The sequence below is a fragment of the Ctenocephalides felis genome, unplaced genomic scaffold (genome assembly GCF_003426905.1).
Source record: "Ctenocephalides felis isolate EL2017-DRISC unplaced genomic scaffold, ASM342690v1 CF-g0.4_SCAFFOLD_01492, whole genome shotgun sequence".
Taxonomy (NCBI): Eukaryota; Metazoa; Arthropoda; class Insecta; order Siphonaptera; family Pulicidae; genus Ctenocephalides; species Ctenocephalides felis.
In genome coordinates, this window is record NW_020537646.1 from 19031404 (window position 1) to 19049404 (window position 18001).

An 18001-nucleotide genomic window follows, 5' to 3' on the forward strand; every position below is an offset into this window, starting at 1 on the left:
GGAAGACAAATAGATCACTTTATATGCAAACCGAATTATATTACGATCTTCACTGATCTGCTCAGATCCGGTGCGTAAATCGTTCGGCTGTCAGGCTAAGGAATTCCATTTGTGGAAATGAGCTAAGCGAATCATGGCGGAGAAAGGATGAATTGGAATGCTGTTACTACTGAGACACAATCACGTTTCATCTTCGTCATCTTGCGGACACTAATCGTATGCTAATTTTGCGTCAATTTTTAGACAGCTCCCATCAAATTTATTGCCGAATTTAATTATGATGATAAGTGATTTTTTATTAGGCATGGCAAGTGGATTACTACTCAGTTGTTAACCTTCACAAACCCTTGGGATGGGAATTGAAATTTTATGATATAACTAGCAAACCCGACGAACTCCGTTTCGCCATCAGATGGTTCGTGAGAAAGATGATGAAGAAATTTTTTGTTGTTTATATTTGAAAAGGAAAATTGACTTTATTGCACAACGTAATGAATTTATTTCGATTACAAAAATGAAGTGTTTTTTAGCTGAACTTCTCTAAGTAAATGAAAGTAATCCGCAAATTATCCGTTTCATTGAAGTGCTCTTTGGTAAACCACATTTTTGTTTTTGGTCTGACGTTAACACAAACAAAGCGGATGGTTTCCAACTCGTGAGCAGGCAACGTGTAACTGCCCATGTGAAAAACATTATTTTTTAAATGGCACGATGCCATATGCACCACTAATTTACTTAGCCTTGCGAAGTCCGAGACTTTTCCAACAAATGAAAAATTGTCGAAATCGGTTCGTGCGTTCTGGAGCTAAATCGTCAGGAAGGAAAACCCGACTTATTTTTATATATATGTAGATAGTTAGTAGATATATAGTAGATCTCAAAACTTTTAACTCGCTTCCATAGGTGGCAACATCATTGCGACAAATTTGTCTTTTTAAAAATCGATTGGAATGCAGATTTTGATATAGTTGTTATATAGGTAGGATAAAATTAAACAGAGTTTAAGATAAAGAAGAATAAGAAGCACACCATCATCAAGGTGTTTTTTCCATCGGACGACCTGATATCAAGCAGTATTGATATCAATTTTCACTTGGAACTAAAGATTTAATTATGACTTCAAGCAAAAATGGCCTTATAGGGCTGTGTATATATCGCATAAATATTCGAAATATATCTAAAAAAATTTTATTAGGAAGAGAACGGCAAACCTAGTTGCCTGTGTTGCCTTCTGATAATAATAGTTTCTACAGGAATTTCTGCATAAAAGGTTGTACAATAGATAAGTTAATAATAATAATAAAAAATGAAAACAATATTTTTACCATAATGCCAAAAAAATATTTTCTCAGCTTACTACTTTTTACCTTGTACATTGAGTCACTGGAATGGCATCCAATTTAGGCAACTAAGCTCTACTAACAAAAATTTGCTGATTTGACAAAGAAAACTTTTCTTTAAAATATCTGTATAATTTTTCTGTATAATTTTTGTTAATGATGTAGTTATAAATCTATCTAAATCTCTCCTCCTAATGTAGTCCAATTCCTCCGGAAGGCACGCATTTCTTTATCATTTTTGCTCTTCCGCCTGACTATCTTTTGTTATCACGACAACGCGATGGCGTTCCATTTTTAAAGGTATCATCCAATAATGATATATTTCTGGACATGAAATCAACAAGTGGATTCCAAAATATAAAATCGAGCCCTCAATTTGATATCGGCGTTATTTTTTTAGGCGCTGCGAACGAACAGCGCCGGCGATGAAATAACAGGTTTGCGAGCGTTTAATGATCCGATTTGTCTGTCGATTTGCAATATATTTGTCTCATAGGCAGAGGCGACCAACCTTAGTAAAGCAAAATTCCATTTTATTAGGGTTTAAGGACAATGTTTTCTCAACTAACCAGTCAACTGTGGTGCACTCATTGAACTGTGAGACCGAGAGAAATTGTTGATTCTGAGTTAAAACGCCACTTACAACTATTTATTTTATAAAGACATAGCCTCAAAATATTCAAATATCTTCAAATTTGAAAATTTTTTTTTTTTCTCTTTACAAAAATTGCAATTCAAGTAGCCATTGGTCAAAGATTTATACGCTTGATGATTTTACTCGTCAATTCACAAAATTCTGCCTTCTTCATGACGAGTATATTCGTCGAACACAGTTGACTGGTTAATTATAATATTTATCATTTTTCAAGAGCTTCATCAAGTATCCTATGTTGTGTTGTATAATTTTATGAAAGTGCTAAACATACTGCTTGGCGTTGCTCAGTAGTATTAGCTTTGGCCTTGAAACCAAAGAGTCTCATGTCCGATACTCCCCTCGGCCAGCTTGATATCAAGCAGCAGTGATATACGTTTCTATTTGAAAATATAGATCTAACCATGACTCGTGATTAATTTGGATTGTTTAAGATATACATCTTCTAAAATGTTAGCAATCTCAGTCCTTCGCCCTGGTCGCTACACATATCGTGGTCGACGCTCGACGAAATACTTTCCTCGGCCTGAGGCTAGATCACGACTTCAATTAATGAATGCGCGTTTGCAAAAACCAACGGTCGAGCTTTGCAAATTTCTGTCATTACAAGCAATGTCATGAGTTCCGAGTACGGTGATTTTATCAAATTCATTGTATGAAAGTTTTTTTCTGAGAAAACATATACGTTTTTTTACTTTCGAATTTACTGTTTATATTAATTCAACAGTGGGCAAATTAATTTTTTTGTGGTAGCCGATCAAATATTTTTGAAAAACTAGTTGTAATCAACATTTTGCTTTAAGTTTCATTAACTTCTCTATACGGTACGTCATCAACTTAATCAATAATAATTGAGATTCAGCTATTAGATAAAATATTCAACTCTTTAATTCAAAGATAACATTTTCGCTTTTACTATATAATAATTAATATGATTTCTAATTGATGTCTTTCAAACATACCTATATATATCTATTGTTTAAATTAAAATAACTTGTTTAACACATTAAATGTATTTTAAGTGTAGACGTCAACTGTAATCAGTAGATGCATACAAAACACAACACGTATAGATTTTGATAAGAATCGCTCAAGCCCACAGCTAATTTCTAGGCTTTGATAAATTTTTATAATTAACCGCTTATGATAGGCCTAATTTTTTCCAACATTTCTAAATCTTTACCAAAAACTAATCCACGAAATTTCCAATCAATACTTTTCTATTTTATATGACGAACAATAAGTATATTAAACAGTTTACGATAATAATACGAGTTAAATATTTCGATAAATGTGACGAATTTGGCAGATTGTAATTAATGAAGAAAAATAAAATAAAATGTTGCAAATTTAACAAAGAAGGCAGGTAAACCATATTATTTATATTTCTCAAGAAGACAAAACAAATATTAAAGGTTAAAATTAACGTATAGGGGCATAGTAAGAAATTATAAATATTGAAGTGAGACGTGTCCTAAAAATGTTTAAAAAACACTAGTTTAACACGTTGACTGCGGTTTCTGTGTGTGTTTACATCGTTTTCTCATACAAACTTACCTTTTGAGTATATTCATGTAATACCAAAAAAATAATTCAGTGGCTATGGCGAAAACAGTTGAACCCTTTATCTAAGAGTAGAAATCACTAACAACTTGCTTCAACTATTCTGATAATGTAGAGATAAATTAAATTAAATGAAGTAAATGTAGTACTTTCGACAAGCGCACTAAGAAAGAAAGTGAGGATGTCGACTCGCAGCCAACGTGTTAAAATATTTTTGTTATGTGTTATCATACACATTTAAAATTCCTGAATGTGAATTAAGTTAAATATAAATTAATAGAATAATCATCTGATCACATTTAACAATCAAATGTTTTAATTTATATAATAATAGAGAATTTATACTTTCTAATGAATTGTATTGCGAATTGGTTTTAGTATAGCATCCAAATTATAGAGAAAACTCCTTGTTCAACATAACATCTGAATCAAGTTTTGACATGTGCCATTTACTGACATTTGTCCTTATTGTATAATTCCAATATAAAATTAGCATTTTATGCGTATTCGAAGACAAGATTAAGGATAAATGGGCGTCTAGCTTAAGATCGCGGGTAGTTCGCGCTCCTCGATTAACGGTGCAAACGAAAGGTCGCTTGAATAAATTGAAGACGGAAAGATTTATCTACAAGAACATAATTGTTGTATCTTGTATCCCACATTTGATAATGCTAACACTCATATTGGACAACTGCAAATATCCGACAGTCACTTCATGATTGATAGACATCTTATTTTAGATTCTTGTCGATTTATAGGAAATTGTCATTTCCTATCAGCTCAGTTTATAAAACGGCGGTTTACTGCTTTTTGTGCATTTACGATCACCTGAATGGCGGTACGATGATGATGATATAACTTTGATAAATTTACTATTATAATTTTAATAGTGTTGACCACAATTTTTGTGATTGTTTGTTAAACTTCTATATGCAAAATGATGTTGTTTAGCATTATTATGAAATCGCCACATAAGGAAATGTATGAATCCAAAAATTTGGAAATACTCTCTACAATTTGCATGTGATACAATTGGAATACAGGAAATTATGCCTATCCTTAGTCATCTCTTCTCCATTTAATATGCGAGTTTTACTTTTGATTGAATGTAAAGCTATTTATATTTTATATTTATTACCAAACATTTTGCTTTAGGTTTGGGCAGTATCTAGTCATGCCTTGAATTATAAAACAAGCAAGTTATAAATGTAAAAAACTCATATTTTTCTAGGTCTATTATTCAAAAAATAAAGAACAGGAATATAGGTCTATTATTAAAAAAATAGAGAACAGGAATATATTATAATATGCCATATATTTTGTAGAGTGAAGTGATATGTACTTTCGGGTTGCCTGACCATTCGATCTTTGCAAAAAATAATATCAAAAGCGGGCACGTCAATCTTTTTAAAAGTAAATTTTTTAAACTTTTCATTACCGTTGCAATGATTGTTGATATCAAAGTAACCGCCGTAATTTAATACACTACTTATTTTCAGAATATACAGTTAACCGATAATCTGACGTTTGCATCTGAACCGTTATTATGAAATACTCACCACGAGCTGAATGGATAAATGTAATAAGAATAACGCATTCCTAAAGGAAGCACGCATTTCCTTATCACTAAAAAGACCAAAGGGAAACAAGCATCTTTACATTTTTTTATTGTTTATGGTAAAAGATTACCATAGAATATAATATTTTTTTTCCTTTTTGCTGGATCAATTTTTTTTAGAACCAGCCAAATGGTAGTGGTTAAGGAGGTGGGCTAGCATACCCTAGTCTAATCGGGTTTGGTCCCAACCTCATAACTACTACATAACAACCTAAGCTTGTTATGTAGTAGTGTGATATCACATTTTTACTTGTGGCTATAGAATATTGTAGAGTGAAAATGGCGTTTTGGGGGCATTGCTGCAACATGTATACACCAACGATATTAGACTTGTCTACACCCAAGAAAAAGAGTGGTTGACCGGTGGTGATCTATTATACTTACAAGTCAGATATTGTAACTTCCCAAAAATAAGAAAAAAATCTCTACTGACGAGCAAATATACATTACTTAAAAACAAATTATAAATTAATTTTCCTGACAGATTCTTAATTTTTCCTTATATTTGTGTATCATCAAACAAACTTTTTGTCAGTGTTATTATTTATCAATTATACGTTTTGGTACTTGTTTAACTCAATTTTATATCAATGAAACTATCAAGTATTTTATCATTTTACAATTATGTTTGTATGTGTCAACTTTTTTTAAATATGCCAACACACTTTGGTACATTTTTTTCAAGACAGGACCTATCAAAGTAGACGATTTAAAAAAAATTAAATTCATAGTTCAACAAATTGTCTTGAATCTTGAAAACTTGTAGCAATCATGTCATTATTAAGCAAAAAAATCGAAAATGAAATTTTTTATATATCTTTACGTTTCAAACATTTTGGCATACCTTAGAAAAAATGATGAATGTGTGTGCGTGTGTGTATGTGTGTGTGTGCGTGTATGTGTGTGTGTTTGGATACAAATCTTCGTCGACGATTTCGTGAACACGGATAAAGCGATTTGAATAATTCAAAAAACATTCGATTTGCATTGATAAGGAGACGTGCTGATTAGTTTTTGGCGAAGGCAGGTCTAGCCATTTCGAAGATACGGGGCAAAAAGTGCCGAAAACTTGAGAAAATATCTTGGTTAAGATGAAACAACAGAAAAACAGATTATAGAACACGTAATTCTGATTGTGGTTGAAATAGAAATAATTGTAATATTTGTTTGAAAATGTATCAGCAGAACTGCTATGGAAAATTTAAAGAAATAGAAAAAAATATTAAAAATTAGTTCCTTTTATATTACTCATTTTGTATGACCTACAAAATAGCATGCACTTGAGGTCGAATATAAAAGGATTCAATAGGTATTTTCTTATCATGGACATTGCATTCTTAGAGTTAGTTCTAGGCAATTCTTAGGCATTGTACAAAAGTCGTTTACTCATTAATTACCCAACAAAAAAAACGAATTAAAAATATATGCTTAAAATATTTTCCACATCCAATACAACTTCAAGTTTGCTCGAAATATCTAAATCGATTTCGATTTAGATAAATTTTATTATTACATGTCTGACAACTTTAATATATAACATTTGTATATAAATTGCTTAATATTTGAATATATGAAAGAATCATCTCAATAGCGGACGTTGATCATAAGACATAGAAATATAGCTACATTATTGTTCATTCATTGTATATGTGGAAAAAGTTAGCTGTTCAGTCATGACACAAATACCGACTGGTCACGATCAGTGGTCATTGCACGACCTTACTAAAGCTCTAGGATACATACATGTGTGCTTACGTAAACATGTCTCGTGTGATATATTCGCCGGCAAATTTGATACCTTGAAAATATTGATTCAGTCGTCATTATTTTCCACGAAAGCGACAAAAGAATCACGCATTGAGATGACGGAATGTCTGAAATCGACAATGATTCCAAAAAAAATCCTCACGATAAAAAAACAATTGTAACTTCAAGCATGTCAAAGTACTGCGCTTTTATTTTTTTAATTAATTAATAACATAAGTGCTTTATAATTATGTATTTTTACTAAAGTTTTAAAATGATAAATTAGTGGGCAGTTGTAAGTGCAAGTGGTTTTATAAATAAGATATTAAAATTTATTTCCAGTCTGGTAATTATTACAAATGAATTTTTTCAAATAACACTTTTTGTGGTTGAATCTTACACTATTTTTTATCGCGACAAGAATTATCGGCGCAATCATGAAGAAGGCGCCAACACCTGTCGAACTGGAGCTGGCGGCGGAGGCCGAACTGGCGAGACTCCAAAGACAGTATCGCGACATGGAGAATGAACGCAATGCATTCTTTCATGGTGCTTTGCCAGGTTCGAAGGCCAGGGTTATAGAAGTCCTTAAAGAAGAAAGCAAGGATTTGGATTTGACCCTAGCTGTGGCCAACAGTGCTCAAAATCAACGCAAGGACGAACGTGTCAGCGAACATCTGACTGAATTATTGGTTCGTCTTCTGTAAACGATTTCTAGCCATGAGATAATACAAATTAATAGCATATAAATTTGAATTTAAAATAATCTACGTCAGCAAGTAGTATACTCTTGTAGGAGAAAGCATTATTAAAGCAAATTAAGGGGTTAGGGTACTTGGAGGTACGTAAAAATGAGAATTTTCAGTATTGTTTTTTTGTTATTACACGATGTTTTTTTACAAAAATATTAATACAGCATCATTATACAATGTTTTGACTTGAAGTAAAAAAAAATTCAGAAAAAAAATTAATATTCCCAAAGTTATTGCTGTTTTTGTTGACCCTGTTTCAAAAAACGGTCCTGGCGGTGACCATGATAACTCCTTAGAGATTCATCTAAAATCAATCAAATAAAAAAAAAAGTTTATAAATAGATAATCCCAGGCTTGATCGAAGGTTTTTTTTTGCAAAAAGTAACAAAATGGCAGCATCAGAAAAAAAAATTCTAGATTTTTGGGTAAAAAATCAACAGTTAATTGGTCTTAAAAAATTGAAATTTTTGAAAAAATAAAAATCCTTCGATCAGGCTTGAGTTTATTATGTATTCTAAAAGCTGTATAAATTTCATAAAAATCTACTAAGCGGTTTTTGAGTTACAGTGGTTACCGGTTCAAAAAACTTAGTTTTGAGAAAAACGCGTTTAAAGTTTCACATTGGATTTACGTACAGAAATTCGAATTATTGAATTACTTAAACCGAGTCATCTATTTCTGGGCCATATAATAAATAATAGTTCATAAGTTATTCTGGCCTCCCGAATGTTCTCGTTGGCGCGCTGATCTGCCACTTTCACACGTGCAGCATTCAATTTTTCAGCATACGAATGGGAATTATACCCACAATTAGGTCCTAGAGTATCCAAAATTAATAATAATGGTTATGTATATGTATTCAGCAATTTGTACGATAGTAGAACTAGTATTCACGGTTTTTAGGCATATTTTTTACACTAGTTAGTTGAAGCTTTTAATTTTTTCTGATTATGGATTCAATCATGAACTACACATCTTGAAAGTAAATTATCATTGCTGAGATTGTCATAAATCGTTTTAAAAGCTTTTAAATCATCAGGGGGTGAGGGAGAATAATCTTGAGTATAAGTATCGAGCCTTCCACTTGCTTCAACGCGCTGGTAAAAGTCCAAAAGCTCAAAAAGTAATCATCGGATCAACTTGAAATTTTCAGAGAACATCTTCAAGATATTACACTTAATGAAAATGCAAAAAAATAAAAATCGATTTTTTAAGAATTCCAAGTACCCCTAATAACCCCTTAAAATTAAAACTCAGTTAGTCAAATAAAAATATTATAAAGATAGAAGTATGCAAACTTGACTAATGTTTCACAGTTGCATAATTTTTACATTTGGTGATCTTTTCTTAGGAGCGTTACGATCGCTATGACAACGATATAAAATGTGGTCGTGTTGAAATATCTGAATTAGAAGAACAGATCAAGCAAGTTCAACGCCAAATCATTGCAATGAGTAAATTCCAAGTAACAGATGCTCAGTATCAAAAGAAACTCGATGATACTGCCAAAGCGGTCACAAAATTCGAAAATCAACTAGATACCGAAATAAAGAAGTTTAACAATGTGATGGCAGACAATTCACGTTTGCGCTCCGAGATTCAGCACATGCTATTGCAACGAGCTCAATTCAATCGTCTGTGGAATCATTTAATTATGAATCTTACCCGAGGTAAACGTTTTATGCTCGACCTTATAGAGCAAGCCACAATGGCTTACGATCAACGAGAAGAATTGTGCCAGAAATTAGAAGCTCTTAAGAAACGAGGTGCTCAGGATTTAGCAATGCACACTTGGGTATTGAGAATAGAAATTTAGATTTATTACGTTGAACGCTATTCGTTTTATGTATCATTTGAGATTTCATTTACTTTAATCGTGATAATTGAAAGTCCTAATTTATATAAAATTCAGAGCTTAGAAATTATTACACAAAATTATCGTGAAATACTTACGTATTTACTAAAAATAGTATAACTTTTTCTTAATAACACTATGATAACTCTTATATGTTCTCAATATTGTTCAAAGTTTGTAGAATGTGTTTGATTGGAATGTTTGAATGGTTGAATGGTTGTTTTTTGTAGGAAATGCGAAATCTGCAACGTAAGCTAAATCACGGATCAAAACTGCAAGAATATTTAGGAGTAAAAGGGCAACGCCGTATTCTGTTAGATTTAGAGCAACGAGATGAAGCCAAACGCAAGGCCGAACTCGAATTTAAAGAAAATCAGCTAAATCAATACAAAGATTTATTGCAACGTATAACAGAATTCTGTGGCGAAGAAGACATCGAAAGGTTAGCAGTACAGTTTAAAAGACAAGAGGCTGATAATTTTTCGCTCTTCTCATATATTACGGAGTTGAATCGAGAAATCGATGGTATCACTGACCGAATTTTGAAATTGAAATCTGATGTCGATGCAGAACGAGATCTTACAGCTTGGCGTAAGGAACACGAGATTCAACGCATATTGGAACTAGAAGCTAAATTAGAAGATACCAGAATTGAAGCTGACAAAGAAGAGAAACGCATGAATGAATATCAGGACCAGTTAGGAGTTCTATTGAATGGAGTTAAAGAAATATTTACCATGATCGAAACGAATGATGAACCTATAATGTGTCTACTTGGTGATACCACAGAAGTCACATTAAATAATGTTATGCTTTACTTAAAATTGATCGAATGCAGAACGAATGAAATAATGCAGATGGTTTACTTTATTGAAAATGGTGGAGCCGATTTACCGGAATTCCAATTATTAAAAGTCGACGAATCATCGGAAGTCGTTTCCGCATCTTATGAAAATGTTAATATTGAAGAATTAGATGGGGAAGAGGATGTATACGCTGAAGAAGAATTAGGTGATATAGGAGGTTACCAAATTGAAGAACCGCCCGCTGCAGATGATGAAACGGCAGAAGCCGTTCAAGGTCTTGAGGTCGATTTAGGAGAACAACTTGGTGAAGAAGAAGAACATGCTAAAGAAGAAGACGAAGCCTTAGGTTTGGCGGACGTAAACATTGGACATTCTACCGAAATTCTTCGGGTTACGTATGGGGATGAGGAGAAAAAGCGTAAAATAATTCGCGAAGCAGTACGACCGCGTCTAAGACCTGAGCCAGTAGACCGACTTACATACACTCAACCTTGCCCGCTTTGTGTTGAAGCAGAAGAAATAGATTTCTCGCGTCTAGAAGAAGAAGTTCAACCATATACAAGGGAGGAAATCAAAGAAAAACTTAAGGAACGTATGCAGCTACCCGATATAGCGAATAGGTTGCATAATGTGAGCAACTGCAAGTTGCCTGATTCTAGAAAAGTGTTACAGAAGAGATATCAAACCACATAGGTAGTACCTTGATTGAAATTAGCTTTTTAACTGTTTTTCTATTGTTGATTAAATTGATCAATTTTATTAATTAAAACTTTTATAGAAAAAATTGTTTTATTGTATTGAGTTAAAGCAGTAAATAGCATTGGTAGCTATGTAAAAAAAATCTCTTTTTCGCTTCAAAGTTAACAAAACTGATGTTCATGTTTTTATTTAGTTTCTTATATCACCTGGTTATCCGCGTTGTTTCCTGCAATAAATATCACTTAATGCGCCTTGCAATTTATCATCTAACTGTGCTAAGAAGATACTTGTGTAGGATTTATTTTTTTCTTTAAATATCACTAACATGAGCAAATCCTCAAGTCTAAAAATTAAATATCGGATATAATTTTACTCTTTTAATAAATTCTATTTGAGTATATTGAACTTATTATTATTATTAGCTTTATTATATTATTAGCTTTATTCAAGAAACCCAATTAAATACGTGCGACTACGACTATTTTTGTAAAGTACAAGTGCAATACAATATTTTAAAGAATAATGCTCGACTTCTATGTTTCTGAAGATTTATTATAATAGCTTTAAATCAAAATACTTAATTAACATTAGTTTTATATTTTAATATACTCTTCTAATAACGAGCAGTATAAAATGCTTGGACAAGTATTTTTAAATGATCGAAGTAGCAATTAGTTTACTCCAAACAAACTAATTTTCTCTACTAATTTTATGTTTTCTTATTGTTCTAAATCGATTGATTTCAAAATTTGAAAATATATGTTTGGGGGGCAGATGAAATTTTCGTTAAAATAAAATAGCAAACAAAACATTTTTCTATATTAGACTCTATTCTATATTTATGTGCTGTTTGGCTTTTACAATTTATTTACAGAAAGTCCAAGAAAAGTATACTTATAAGCTAGTTATTATAAGTAAACTTGTATACTTATAATCTTTGAGTCCATTATTCACGTGAGCAATTTCTAAGGATTTTTGGACCCTCCCTCTCTTTTGATGATACCTGGTGATATTTAAAATTACCCCCCCCCCCTCCTTCTCCAATACAACATCACGTGTATTTTTAGTGCCTTCGACAAATCTTGAGATTTTTGGAAATTTTTTGAAATATTTTAGATTTTTGTTTAAATAGTGTTAAAAAATAAATACACATGTTAATAGTAATATCTTACAAGACCCTACCTCCCCTACGTGATATTTCATGATTTTTTTGTCAACCCCTTCTTCCTCTTTAAGGCTCACGTGATTAATGGACGTCTTTTCATATGCTGCGTTGCTGAGTGGGATATTTCACTCGATGATGCACTTAATACTGCTCAAAAAACGATCACGAAAGATACCTGCGATATTGTCGATCTTAACAACTAGATGTAACAAAATCGCATTTTTGTTTAGTTTGTTATTTACATGTATAGCACAGCAACGCGTGATCGGGTACATCTAGTCTTCTATATATATAAAAATAAGTCAGGTTTTCCTTCCTGACGAAATAACTCCAGAACGCACGAACCGATTTCGACAATTTTGCATTCGTTGGAAAGGTCTCGGGCTCCGCAAGGTTTATAGCTAAGAAAATTAGTTGTGCAAGGCATCGTGTCTTAATGCAAGCTGCTGGAACTTCACGCACCGTAATTAAAAATTCGAGTAATGACATTAGTGAGAATTATCAGAATTATGCTTGGTTAAGTCGACGAGCAATTCTTGCCGCAAAGAATAATGATGTACACGCACTGAATTTCACCATTCAATAAAAAATTGCTGGCGATTTGGTGACCAATCGCCAATACCAATGATTCCGACTGGTCTTCTGTTTGACTTCAAACGATTGCAATTTTTAGTTCGCCTTGCGTTCGCAATAACAAGTGTTTGCGGGATAAATTTCAAATAGATTATTTAGAAAATCATTGTTTTTCACATGGGCAGTTATACGTTGCCTGTTCACGAGTTCGGAAACCATCCGCTTTGTTTGTGTTAACATCAGACCAAAAAACAAAAAATGTGGTTTACCAAAGAGCACTTCAATGAAACGGATAATTTGCGGATTCACTTTCATTTACTTAGAGAAGTTCAACTAAAAAATACTTCATTTTTGTAATCGAAATAAATTCATTATTGTTGTGCAATAAAATCATATTTTTCCTTTTCAAATATAAAACAAACAAAAAATTTCTTCATCTTTCTCACGAAAACATCTGGTGGCGAAACGGAGTTCGTCGGGTTTGCTAGTATCTTATAAATCTTACACTATTTATTCAAATTTTTTTTGCTATATTTTTACTATTTAATATTTTTAATTTTAAGTATTAATTAAAACAAAAATGAATTTGTTTAAACATTTTTGTTAAATTCCTCGTGGAACCGAGTGGCTAGAATAGCTCACTAATTCTAAGTGTGAATCTATTAAAATCGTTTCCAATTAATCAATTATTTTGTTTCGAGTACAAATCACTGGTTGTTACAAAAGATCCACAAGTGTTATTTACCTCCATCGTCCGTTCTTCTGATTCTGGCCCGCGTGCACTTGTTCTTTCCCCCTGGTCGTCGGTCGTTCTGCGCTCCAGCCGTCCGGAATGTTCAACCGTGTGTGACGTCATGAAACCTGTAACGGTACTTGTCTCTCTCCCGTCGAATGTGATGCGCGAATAAGCCGCGCTAGACTATTGCACGCACCGTCTCTTCGGTAAACTTTTCTACCTGTCTCTTACGGCACGCTCAAACTAGGTGCGATTTTCACATGTCTAGGTAATCCTCAATTTATATACACCAGACATTTATAAACACCTTATAAAATGCACCTTTCTTGTCTACGGTGGAAGATATATTTATAAAAATCTGTGGGGCCAATTCTCGGATGAAATAAAAATGTTATGGTAATGCTATGGTAAGGGTCTATATTCATATGAGTTTGCAGCAAAGAACTATCGAAAACATATGTACTTGCAGTGCGATCAGGCACATGAAACTTAACTTACAAAACGCCAAAGACAAGACAAACTTCTTATCATAAGTGCGCATATTTTTGATGTCTCCTTGATAACACATACGACAAGTTAGGTTTTGAGTGTAAAACACATAATCTATGATATGTCTGATGTTATATATTAATTCAAATACTTTATTTTATACTAAATATGCTTTAAATAAAAGAAGTTTAGAAGATGAGAAGAACATATTGAGAAACAAGAAGAAGAATGAAAATTGAATGAAAGATTAGGATATAAGAAGAGATAGTATATATATGATGAATGTATAAGAAATATATATGTAAGAATTGTATAGAATATGATGAAGAATAAAATGAATAATGTATGTGGCTAAACATGCTGTAAAGCGGAGGTCCATAAAATTAAAAAAAAATATGCTTTAAATATTTACCTTGAAATCTATTTTTTTATTATTATTTTTGTTTATTTACAATAGTGCTTTTCAGAAAGCTGTTCGAATTATTAAAAAATATATTTCTAGTCTATAGTTTCATACCTGGCCGGGCGGGTTTATTGTAATGACTTTATTATTAATACAGTATTTGATCTAAACTATTAATATTATTTAATATAATCTAATTTTGACAAAATATATTTCTTATGCATACTTTATATCAGCGGTCGAGAAACTTTTTTAATCATTACCCCCATGGCGAAGAGAGATTACCCCCATATGGTCAACTACGTGGCAAATACAATACATATCAATAAAATATGCATATTTTTACCCCAGAAAATCCATTTTTGCCCCACTTGGAGCAATTTACTCCAGTTCCCCGATCACTGCTCTATATTAATATGATAAATCTACGACAAAAAATGAGAGACTGAAGTAGATATCCATAATGCTGATCAAATTATAATTTATTTTGGTATTCAACTTGTTTGTATTGGAAGTACATACTGTTATTTACAATTTTTTGAAGCAAGGATATGAGTAATTGCAATAATAATTATTATATTCAATAATATAAGAAGAAATTGATTATACATTAATATCTGTCACTCTTAAAATTTCTGACAATGGTGTGAGCTTGTATTTTACAATCCTACCAGAAACTTGTATAAAATCCTACAATTAACTTATTGTCCTTGATAGGCGTAGAAATTATTCAATATTTTATTTTAATAATTTCTAGAACTATAACATTATTGTGATCCAAAGTAGTACCAATAATTTTAATGAGAACATCAAGTATTTTTCAGAACTAGTTTATAAATTATAAAAGCAACCATTAATCGATAATGTGAAAACTTTAATTTATTTCTTCATTTTAAAATTAAAAAAATAATGAGAATATTCAAACTATGACTTTATTATCTAATTATTAGATTAGTACCTAATTTTATAGAAAACAAAATATTCTCAAGATGAGATTATTAACAACTAAATTCTTGTATTGTTCGCAATTATCATTTTTTTCATCATCATCTTCACATAGTTTCTCTAAATTTACGTGTAATTATAATGCTAATGCGCACTTTTCTCATTTTGTTCAAATCATTATCAAATTAGTTTTCTAAAACATCAAATTAAGACACATTTATGTAGGTTATTAAAAAGTAAGTAAAATAATGGAGGACACACTTCTTTGAAGTAATTGGCCATAAGCAAACTTTTATTCGACATTGCTAAAAATATAAAAATGTCAAAATAATATTAATTTATGTCAATTAATGTTATTATTAAAGTAATTTTTTAGTATACTTTGATCTTAATATTACATATTTAAATCTTGTAATGTAAATCCTGATCTTACACCTTCTGGGCAACTCTTTCTCAAACTCACAAATTTTTTGACAAAATTATAAAGACTTTTGGAATGAAACCAAGTTTTAGAATGTACTTCATTTAGTTCTTAAAAATGGTTTTCAATGACGATATTAATGTCAAGTGGATTTAATTAATTTATTGCCTGGATCAGATGATATAAACAGGATCTTGGTGCGGATTGTCTTACATTGGCAGTTGTGTAGTTTTAGCTTAGAAGATATAAAATTTAACGATAGACACTGTCTGTAGTTTTACGGAAATGGCAAATGATATTGCTCATAAATATATAGTTTTTGCCGCACTGCTTAACTTTCACCTAATCAGCATTTTTCCATGATTCCGATGTTATAATCTTGATCTTGTGTCACTCCATTCAGTGATAATGACCTTGGTATGTATGCGGCAGAGCTCGGAAACCAGGTCGAGATTTTGAAATAAGATTTATTATTTTATTGGAATTTTTGTTGAAATAAATGCCATATTAGATGCTCTGTCATAAATAGAAAATTTGGTTTGGTGATAGACCAAGAAATCAATGTTCTCCAGAATCTGGTCCCATTCATTTCTGCTAAGAACTTCAATACAAGTAATTGGATGTAAGTTGGTTAAAATTTACTATTGATCGCATCTTTTGTAGAATCCTAAAGAAATCCATAAGCTTGTTAAGGAAATTTTAGAATGTGGATTTTGATTTTATTATTATTAAGTTGTGGATCCCTGGTCAACGGTATGCAAGAGTGCCACTGTGTGCGTTCCAAGTTCCAAGCCAAGTCCAGTTGACGATCTCGTAGTTGAACATTTAGCACGTGTCTCCTTTGTGAAAAAAAGGCGTGGTCGCGCTTCTTATTTACATGAGAGCACCTCAATTAGCGAACACACTCATATCATCCTTCCAGAGTCATTGCACTCTTACTACGTCTCTAACAGCAGTTACATACCTTTCGGTTAGGTTAGTCTTGGTCGTCATTGTGCTACGCCATTCATGGGAAGAAAAACTAAACTATATGTTTTGTTTGGAACAACAAATAATTAGAATAAAATTATAATACAGGCAAATTATCGAACCTTCATCGTATATTTTTAGTCTGTTTGTGTCCTTGCCAATGTCATAAGTAGTGAAGTTAACGAGTCAAAATAAAATGAATGTAACTTAATATTATGATTTCCTAATGAATTAAAATTGTGATTCATATAAGCTGACGAAATAATTCAATAGGCTGCAAAAATAATGCTAATTTTTAACTTCCCGTAGGGCAAGTTATAGTAATCGCAAAAAAATCGAAAATGTAAATTTTTATATATCTTTACGTTTCAAAACCTTCTGGACATTTTGGCATACCTTAGAAAAAAAGGATATATGTGTGTGTGTGTGTGTGCGTGTGTGTATGTATTTGCGGATACAAATTTTCGTCGACGATTTCAGGAACACGGATGAAGCGATTTGAATAATTCAAAAAACATTCGATTCCTATTGATAAGGAGACGCGCTGATTAGTTTTTGGCAAAGACAGGTCTAGCCGTTCCGAAGATACGGGGCAAAAAGTGCCAAAAACGGTAACTCAGTTTTTAAGAGAACGGATCGTCTGATTTGAATAATTCAAAGAACATTTTATTTGCATTAACTGAGTGAAGAACTGTTCAAAGGAATGTGCAACGACTTCAGAGATATGAAGGAAAAAGTAAAAAAATGAGCCATTTGGCGGTCAAAAATAAACATTAGGCATATGCACATCAAATAATTAGATATTTTATAGAGTTTTTATCAATAAGTATAAATTTTGTTTGCATTCCTATGGGTTCCGTACCAATTTACGCGTTAGACGGCGACGCGGCGCTTACGCGCTTCGATATTTCGTCTTCATGCAGTTAAAGCAGTACGATTGCTTCGAAAAAAAGTTCAGAATTTCCAAAATATTTCAAAATAAATGATTTAAGATAGAATGATTTAAGATGATTTAATATGGTTCGAAATTCTATTAAAAGTTTCAAATCATTGATCAAATTTTGTTGATTATTATTGATTATTTTTAATTACTCGAAATTTGAATTGCGGTACGGGAAGTTCCAGCAATTTGCCTTAAGGCACGATGCCTTAATTGCCTTAAGACAGAATTTCACTTACAGCTAGTTTTATTATTTTTTCAACAGAACACACTATGATCAAACAATTCCAATAGGATGACCATGACCTCATCTTTATTAATTAATCACA

The 18001-nt window shown here is 32.0% G+C and overlaps 1 protein-coding gene across 1 annotated transcript; it reads left to right on the plus strand.

Annotated features, from left to right (window-relative positions):
• Positions 1 to 7356: 7356 nt before the first annotated feature.
• On the plus strand, positions 7357 to 11025 carry LOC113370969 (coiled-coil domain-containing protein 63-like). The gene is made up of 3 exons (XM_026611633.1): positions 7357 to 7611; positions 9023 to 9466; positions 9757 to 11025. Exons 1-3 carry the CDS (start codon positions 7357 to 7359, stop codon positions 11023 to 11025), a joined length of 1968 nt encoding a protein of 655 aa, XP_026467418.1.
• Positions 11026 to 18001: the final 6976 nt, after the last annotated feature.

Excerpts from the sequence above, each read along its gene's own strand:
- LOC113370969 (XM_026611633.1), top strand. The coding sequence starts at position 7,357 with ATGAAGAAGGCGCCAACACCTGTCGAACTGGAGCTGGCGGCGGAGGCC. Across the intron at positions 7,612-9,022 it reads AACATCTGACTGAATTATTG|GAGCGTTACGATCGCTATGA; the intron begins GTTCGTCTTCTG and ends ATCTTTTCTTAG. Across the intron at positions 9,467-9,756 it reads ATTTAGCAATGCACACTTGG|GAAATGCGAAATCTGCAACG; the intron begins GTATTGAGAATA and ends TGTTTTTTGTAG.